The sequence below is a fragment of the Elaeis guineensis genome, chromosome 1 (genome assembly GCF_000442705.2).
Source record: "Elaeis guineensis isolate ETL-2024a chromosome 1, EG11, whole genome shotgun sequence".
NCBI lineage: Eukaryota > Viridiplantae > Streptophyta > Magnoliopsida > Arecales > Arecaceae > Elaeis > Elaeis guineensis.
Window position 1 is genome coordinate 143,071,910 of NC_025993.2, and position 9,159 is coordinate 143,081,068.

General features: G+C 41.3%; 1 protein-coding gene across 2 annotated transcripts; it reads right to left on the reverse strand.

Annotated features, from left to right (window-relative positions):
• Nucleotides 1-381: 381 nt before the first annotated feature.
• LOC105039042 (disease resistance protein RPM1-like) lies at nucleotides 382-4,176 on the reverse strand. 2 transcript variants are annotated; one of them, XR_012133889.1, is made up of 2 exons: nucleotides 866-4,176; nucleotides 382-704 (listed from the first exon to the last, which is right to left on the reverse strand). XR_012133889.1 is itself a non-coding variant. In XM_010915014.4 (1 exon), the coding sequence occupies exon 1, from the start codon at nucleotides 3,724-3,726 to the stop codon at nucleotides 928-930; it is 2,799 nt and encodes a 932-aa protein (XP_010913316.1). In that variant the 5' UTR covers nucleotides 3,727-4,176; the 3' UTR covers nucleotides 733-927. The 2 variants fall into 2 exon arrangements, 1 of the variants encoding a protein (XP_010913316.1); XM_010915014.4 differs by lacking the exon at nucleotides 382-704 and having other exon boundaries at nucleotides 733-4,176.
• Between the last annotated feature and the right edge of the window lie 4,983 nt (nucleotides 4,177-9,159).

Below are 9,159 nucleotides of genomic sequence, written 5' to 3' on the forward strand. Positions count from 1 at the left end.
GAAAAAAAAAATATACATCTTATAATATTTTTGTAGGCACACCTCCGAACTCTTCCCTAGTTGAGGAAGCGGCCAGAGAATCTTACCATACTTTTGGGCATTAATGCACAAAAAATACAACAAAATCTTGAAATAATTACAAGGTCTAGATTACATTGCACAAAGGTCATAATGCACATAAAATGGTAGCTATATTAAGTTTGTAATTTGCGGAGTTAGACTGTTAGTACATATTTGTACAATAATCTCAATCACTTCACAATTTTTTTGAAAACGACATAAGCCGGAGGCTTCTCAAGGAAACAGGAAAAGAGAAGGGTTAAGTTTTATGATACACTTGGACCAGGAAAAATAATTTACATGGTGCACAACATAACATAACATTACATATAAAATTCTACAATCCTTTACTGCATATGCAAAGCAATTTTCTTTTCAACTATCGCTAATTTACAGACATAATCGTTGACTATAATTTAGTAATGGTGAGAACTTCTGCTGGTACACAACATAATAAAAAATTTCATATAAAATTCTACAATCCTTTACTGCATATACACGGCAATTTTCTTTTGAACTATGCTAATTTACAGACATAATTGACTATAATTTAGTAGTGGTGAGAACTTCTGGTTGCCTGTGCTGTAACAAGTACTGTTCAATCCAGAAAGCTCGGTTAAAGGAACAATCATCTTGCAAAAAATCTGGACAGGCAGAAAAAGCACATGAAAATTTACAATGAATCTGCATTTTAGCTTTAATTTCTCAGAAAAAAAAAATATCTATTATTCACTTTAGATGTACAAGGAATAAGAGGATATGTGGTATATACCCCCATATCCTCCTGTCTCAGATTACCCCTTACCTCTTCTTGAAGGGAATATCCAGGCTCTATGCATGTCTAATCCATTGAGTACATGGTAAACGCTACGAAAGCCTTTCCTCAGTCCAGCAATTGTCCCCCGTCTTGGCCCAATTCATGATAACGGGAATATGCTGAATCCTTGAGCGATCCTCCTTGCTCTCTCGCCCTTCACGCAGCTTATCCACCAACTCTTTGGGCATATCATCAAGTTCCAATCTTTGGAGACGAGTGACGTTTTCAAGGCCTAGAGGCACCATCTTCAATTCTCTGCATCTTACTAAGAGCAGCTCCTGCAAGTTTATTAGTGCCCCTTGTTCTATCTCGATGCTACTGAGACGGGCCATGTCTTGCAACCGGAGAACATTAAGCTGAGGGAACCAATCCGCTTTGAAGTGCAAATGCTGACCATCATATGCTTCGAAAAGAATCAGAAATACAAGATTAGGCAGAGAGGATAGCAGACGAAGCGAATCTTCCCCAAATCCAGATGACTGCAGTGTTAGATGCGTGAGGTTCGCGAGGGAGATTAACCAGTTGGGCAACCTCTCCTGGTCCAGCTTTCCATATAAACCGAGCTTTCGAAGCAGGGGAGGTGGAGGGGAGAGAGCTTCCAACGACAAAGTCTCTTGCCTGTATTTTCTTGCAATAACCAAGTGGCGTAGGTGTTTCATCTTCACTATGGATTTGGATAGCTTAGCACAGTGCATGTTTCTCACTTCCACTATCTCCAATCTTCTCAAATGTGTCAAATTTCCCAGGTGTTTTATCATGTCCTCATCTGCCACCACAGCCTTTAGTGTCTGCAGGCTCTTCAAATTTTCTATTCCATCAGGAGCATGCACCCCGGTAACGCTATTTGTGTATCTTGAAGTTTTGCTTTGGATTTTCTTCACCATCAAGTGCCGCAAATTTTCTAGCTTTGTTGTTCCTCTAGGTAAGTTCTCAACACTAGCGAGCCATGCATCCAAGGTTTCTAGGTTCCGCAACCTACCTACTGCCTTTGGAAGCTCTCTCACCTTCGTCCCTCTTACGCTCAAATAGCGCAAGTTGAAGAGATGGACCACTTCATCTGGTACTCTATCAATAGGAGCACAGTGCAGATCCAAAACCCTCAGTAGCTTAAATTTGGGAAGTAATAAAGGGGACAAAACTGATGACGATGGGAAGACATGGAAGGAGCAGAGTTGTTCCAATGTCATGCTAGACTGATGATCACCCCTGCCTCCAATTATTGAAAGCCTTCGAACTCTATGTTGCGCATTCCCTCTCAAATTGTGGTCATAAATTTCACAGAAATTCTCTTCTCTTGATCTGGCCACAATCAATTCCCTCATTAGATCATGAACTTGGCAGCGGGTCGTCCTTCCGAATTCATTCCTGCGTACGACTTGCAGCATACAACGGCCGACAAGCTGGTTGAGGTAATCCTCTGCCACCTCCTCCCTTGAGCTCTCTCCCGTTTCTCCTTTGACAAAACCTTCTGCCACCCATAGCCTTATCAACCTTTTCCTTTCTATCAAATAATCCTCTGGGAATATGCTGCAGTATAAGAAGCAGTTCCTTAGATAAGTTGGTAGATCGTTGATGCTAAGGCTCAAAATTACAGAAACCTTGTGGAGATCCGGGTTATTGCTTTTCTCCCATAAGAGGTTATCATGAACATTCTTCCATGCCAACTCTGTCTTTGCACTCTGTGCCAGGACGTTGCCTAGAGTCACTATAGCCAAAGGCAAGCCTTCACATTTCTCCACCAGTCTTCTAGCCCAATACTCCAGCTCTTGAGGACAAATTCTATGCCTCTCTCTCTGAAATGCTTTCCTACAGAAGAGAGTCCATGCCTCTTCCTCCTTCAGAGGCTTTAGTTCTACGACCCGGCAATCATCTGCCATTGTAGCTACTTCCTGCTTCCGAGTGGTAATTACAACCCTACTCCCACGATTATTATCAAACAAAGCATCACTAGCATTGGTCCAAACATCTGTTTGCCAAACATCATCTAAGATAATGAGGTACCTCTTTTGCTGCAGATGTGCACGGATAGTCTCGACCAGCATTCTGTGATCCATGGAGCAGATGTCATGCGGAGCGGCCTCCATCGTTTCACGGTAGAATTCTCTCATGATTCTTCTCAGCAAATCAGCGGTCGTGCAGCTTTGAGACACGTAAACCCACAGCCGGCAGTCGAACCGGCCGATGATCCTCTGACCTTTGTAAACACCGGTGACAAGAGTGGTCTTGCCAACACCTCCCATGCCCCAGACGGAGACCGTCGTCCTTCGGGGCTCCTCATCCGTCAGCCACCTGATGAGTTGCTCTCTTTGCTCCTCGACCCCAACTATGCCATCTTCTTTCAGGAAGTGCGCAGACACCGCGAGACGCCAACCCATCTCGCGTTCATTATTGAAGTTATCCGACGTTCCTTCTCCGATCCTGAGGCTGTATCGTCTGTTAGTCTCGGAGAGCCGGCCGAGCTTGATCTCCACCTTCTCTAGCCGAGTGGCGATGTCATGCAAAGCCCTGTCGTGGTAGTAGTTGAAGACACGGAAGAGGTGGCCCATGAGGAGGTTGCTCCGGTTCCGTCTAGCCATGATATAGGTGTACTCGTCGACGATGTCTTCGATCTGAAATGCAACGTCTCTGACACCATTGAGCCAGGCTCGGACGACTTGACGGTCACTTCCTCTGTAGCGATCGGCATACCGGAGGTACTCCTGCATGACATGGAGTTCTCCTTTGATGTCGCTTATCTTGGAGTGGACTTGTCGTTCGGGGGTAAGCAGGGAGCCTACCCGCCTGATGGCCACCGATGCCAGGGCCTCCGTTATCTTTTCGATCAAACTGCTCACCACAATCTCCGCCATTCTGCTTCTCCCACCCCTCCTGGATCTTGGCTCCGATTATTAACAAGAAGTTTTGCCACAATATTGAAGACCCGGGAATAATTGTCGGCCCGGAGTGAGCAGTATGTTCGATCCTACACCGTTTTTGGGCAAGCGGGTGGGGATGGAATTGGTGTCCCGAGCCAGCCAGTGTCATCACTGAATTAGGTATGGGGGAGATAGAAAGAGCCGACGTTCTTCATCTCCCCCTCTTCGCCGCCGGGGACCCTATCTCTACCGAGAGAGAGAGAGAGAGAGAGAGAGAGGCTTAGATGGGGTTTAGGTTGGGGAAGGAAGAGGAGGAGAGCCGCGGGATGAAGGATTCGAGGACGGGGAAAGAAGAGAGATCAGGGACCTGGAGTCAGGTGAAATGGGGGACCAGAGGGGGAGAGGTGGAGGCGGGGGCTTCGTGGGTTGGAAGCGAAGGTTGGGAGAGCCGTTGAATGGTCTTCACCTTCTGAAAGAGAAGAGAGAGAGAGAGAGAGAGAGAGAGAGAGGGTTGTTTAATCCACGTCCCCTTCAGCTGGGAAGCATCCGGGTAGAGTAATTCTTTGCACACCTCATGTGGTGCAGAAATAATCTATCATCGTGCATCACATAATTATTAATTTTTAATATTTATTTAATATTTATAATTTTATTTTTTTATATAAAATTTTAAATAATAAAAATATTAATTTTAAAAAATTATGACATCCATATTGACATTCTACGATCAAATTATAACTTTTTATTCATAATTTAATCATAAAATATTATAAAAAATATATATTTTTATTATTTAAAAATTTTATAAATTTTTAATAATAAAAATAATATTTTTTTAATAATTTTTGAAAATAAATTACGAACATCTTAATCAATATCATACATTTTTTAAAATAAAAAATATTTTTTATTATTTAAAATTTTAAATAAAATAATAAAATAATAAAAATTAAATATATTATTAAATATATATTAAAAATGATGACTATATAATTCAAAATAATTGAATGGTACATTGAACATCAATATTTGTCGCATCAGATGTGATACATAAAGATTTTCTTATCGTAGGAAGCATCGCGGCATCGTCCTAATTGACCGAGACGTGAGTAGAAAAATCATAGGTGTTAATGACATCCGTCCCGAGTACTATCTTCTTATTTCAGATTAGACGAGGCTAGTCACCACTCATTCTGCCTACCCCGTGCCCACCTACGTTGGCCTGGAGCAGATACATGCGGCGGTTGAAGCAAGAACGGGTGGCATTGCGATTCGAGTCCCTCCCCATTGCCGGAAAGAGCAGGTGCTGTACTATCTAAACCAGGTTTTAGTGGTTTTTTTCTTTGATTTTTTTTTTAATGAATAAATGGTGGCTGTATGGAATTATGGAACGACTGTTGTGAAGTCAGGAACTTCTTCTCCGGTCATAACCATCCATGTATAGCACAACGATCATGATTGAGTAGACTTTACATAATGGTCTAATATATAAGATCCTCTTAATTATGACCACCTTACATAATGGTGTAATATATAAGATCCTCTTAATTATGACCCTTATGCGATATACGGATGTCCACAATGGTCGAACCGGCTCTCGATCCAATCCAAAAGTAAATTGTAGAGGATGAAAACTTTAGTCTAGGGGTTTATATGCTCTCAATATTTGTAAACAGAGCTCTACTATTGTTTACTTTTATGGATAAAAAAACTAATTAATTAACCAAGGTGGAAAATGGATAGAAAGTCTCAATATCAGGACCATGTTATTTTAATGGGTTAATCTAGCTCAGACTCAAACCCAGGCACATTATTTAAAGAAATGGTGCGCATAAGAAATTCGTTTCTATCTCCCTAAAGTTTCTCCATAGCAAATTTGGTGCAATGGTTCACTTGTTGTCCACTTGGATCAAACCAATTGGTCTACAACATTCACATGAGTTGGATTAGTTAGCGCTTTCTTCTGCTTTTATTATCCATTAAAAATTCCATCGCAGGTACGACTTTAAGAGTAAAAAAAAATTCCATGCAGGCTGGTTGGACACAACACCAAAGTCAGTGACGTCACCTTGTAAAGGTTCTGCATGTGCCTGTGATTGGCAGTTAGCATGCCGGTTGGTCACATGCGGCCTAGGTGGCGGGGAAAAAACAAAGGGGAAAATAGGCGGTATACAATCGCAACCGTAACACCCCGGCCCAAATCAGCCCAAAAAGTTCAAAACATTACAAAAAAAAAAAAAAAAAAATGATGAAGAAGACTCCCGCTGGGAGTCTTCTTCCATCCAAATCACCGGTGGAGAGGTTGAATCCGAGGCGGATTCGACCTCCCCTACATCCTATAAAACCCCCTCTCCTTCCCTCTAAGGTTGGTCACGACGAGCACCGGATTTTTCTTTTATTTTTCTCGAATTTTTCCGTTGAAGCCGCGGATGTCCTCATCGTGTTCATCTCAAATACTCGCCGGAGACCTCACCGGAGTCGGAGGTAAGCCCTTCTCCTCTTTCCTCTCTTGCTTCCCATCTTTTCCACGGCTTCGTGCACCCTCGCCGGCCGTCAGGATCGCCGGAAAATTCATGAATAAAATGACCCTGTTTTTGCTCTGTTTCGGCCGAACTCTTCCCTCTCTTTTCCGGCCACCGGCGCCGCCGGTTGCGGCGTCCCATTCCCGAGACCGAACCCCCATCTCCCTCTCTTCCTTCCCTGAAAATTTCGACCGCCGGCGATCGGCCAATGGCCGGAAATCACGAAGAAAGGGGACGGATCCCCTGTTTTCTGATTTTTTTTTCTTTGTTTTTGCCGCCGTCCTCCTCTTCGCCGCCGGCCGAACCCCATCGTCGGCCGTTGTCGGATCTCCGGCCAAGCCACCGGAGCCCGAGCCACCGAGGGGGGGACCTCACGGTCCTCCCCTGTTTCAGCCAAGGGAGGCCGCGGGAAAAGGAAAGAAGAAGAAGGAAGAAAAGAAGAAAGAAAGAAGAAGAAGAAAAGAAAAAGAAAAGAAAAAGAGAAAAATAAAAATAAAAAATAAAATAAAATAAAATAAGAAGAAGAAGGAGAGAATTTTCCTCTCTCTCCTTTCTCTCTTCTTTCTCTCTCTTTTCTCTCTCCTCTCTCCACCTTCTCTCTATATTTTCTCTCTCTAGATTCTCTCTCTAGACTTTTCTCTCTCTTTACGGATTTTGTCTCTCTAGGATCTTTCTTCCTCTCTGATTGCATCATGAATCCTAGAATAAACTTGAAGATGAAAATAAGATAATCTTAGGTTGCTCCGAAATTCGTGCAGTAGATCTGATCCCAGTTCGATCCTATTCAAAATTTGTAACACTTGATTCATATTGAGTTACCCTGATAGGACCTCTGATGATCTCGATCATGAGTGCCTCATCGGAAGGATACGAAAGTTTCTCTCTCCACTTTCTCTCTCTACTTTCTCTCTCTAGAATTTTCTCTCTCTTCATGGATTTTCTCTCTCTAAAAGTCTTATGGATCAGTGGAGGATCCAGATACTTAGGTAAATCCTAATTTTGGTTAATCCTAAGAGAGATCCTAGATTTGTGTTATCAGATCGATTATCGGTAATTTTCTCCATATATGTGATTTTTATATTGATCAGGGTTATGAAGAGATGATTGTCTGCATATGATATCGAGTGGAATATCTTGTTAGAGAAATTCATAAATCAAAGAAGAATATTGATTTCTGTGTTTGGATCAGTCACCGGTAAAGGTAAGAATCCCTGTACATGATCACTATTATATATGCTATTTTACTGTTGGTCTTGCATTATTGGTTTTGCGTTATCGGATTTGAGATCGATGAATTTATTATACCTGAGATACTGTTATTTGATTTTGAGCATGAGTATGTTATGTCAATATATATGTATCAGAGATTGATGGCATGATTATATGGATATGACATATCTGAATTGATCATAATGCAAGACAGAATTGATTGATGAAATTAACACATAATGATTAAATGAAAAGAAAGAGATATATGGTATGGACTAGCCTTGTCATGTGGAACAGCCGGCCAGGAGCTTATGCCTGGGACAGCCCGCCAGGAGCTTATGCCTGGGACAGCCCCCACTGGCTTACAGGTGGATCAGCCGGCCAGGAGCTCATGCCTGGGACAGCCCGCCAGGAGCTTATGCCTGGGACAGCCTCTCACGGGCTTTGGTACGTGGGACAGCCGGCCAGGAGCTCATCCTGGGACAGTCTTGAAAGACTTTTTAAAGTGGATTCGATCCGGATGATGACTGAGGTATAGACTTGGATAGTCCAGAGCCAGAAAGAAAATGTTAAAATCATATGATTATGAAAGGAGAAATGAAAGATAAGATATGAAACAATTGTTGAACAAAAGTGTTTCACCGGTTAACATATGATGATGCATCTATTTTGACAAGACAGAAAATTTATGAATGTTTGCATTATTCTGGACATTGAACATGAGATTTTATATTTTATTGCTTATCCTTATTTTCAGACTATATTACTATATCAGTGTGATATGGGAATTCTTACTGGGCTGTAAAGCTCACACCCCTTCATCTTTCTTTTTCTTCTCAGAGTTGCAGGATGACTTAGGTTGGCTATGGTATGGATTTGTGAGTGAGCGGATGCATAGATAGAGTACCGTTGATACTTGATCAGAGGATTGAAGGAATGTTAATTGTAATTATGCAAGTTTTATGAATTATATTTAAAATTAATTGTTATGGATGTTAAGGTTGTAATGATTTATTTTGGCCTTGCATATTCTTTAGGGCTTGCTCTAAGGAGTGTGCGGCCATCACGTATCCGACCCGGGTGTTGGGTTCGGGGCGTGACAGAATGGTATCAGAGCATAGGTTAGGATCATTAGGGATTATGATATAAGTGATTGGAATATGACAGAATGGTATCAGAGCTTAGGTTTAAAATTCCTAAGATTATGAAGTGATATTAAAACTTTATGTAAAGATCAGTAGGATGTGACGGAGTGGCATTTGAGCTTAGAGCTTAGGTTACGTTTATTCGGAGACAATGATATAAGTGATTAGGATATGACAGAATGGTATCAAAACTTTGGGAATATAAGTGATTTAAGGTCACTAGGGATTGTCATATAAGTGATATCAAAACTTTGGGATTATAATCACTAAAGTATGATTGATAATATCAGAGTTTAAGATTTTGATCATTAAAGGTATGATAAAATGATATTAGAGTTTAGGTTATGATCACTAGAAAATATGATTTAAGTGGTATTTGAGTTTAAGGTTATAATTATTCAGAATTGTAATTCTAGTGATATCTGAACTTAGGTTATGATCATGAGGAACACGATAGATATGAAAGAGAAGATTTAATATTTAGATTTCGAATCAATAGATATTAAGATGGAATTTATGCATAAGTGGCATATGTTATCTATAATAAAATT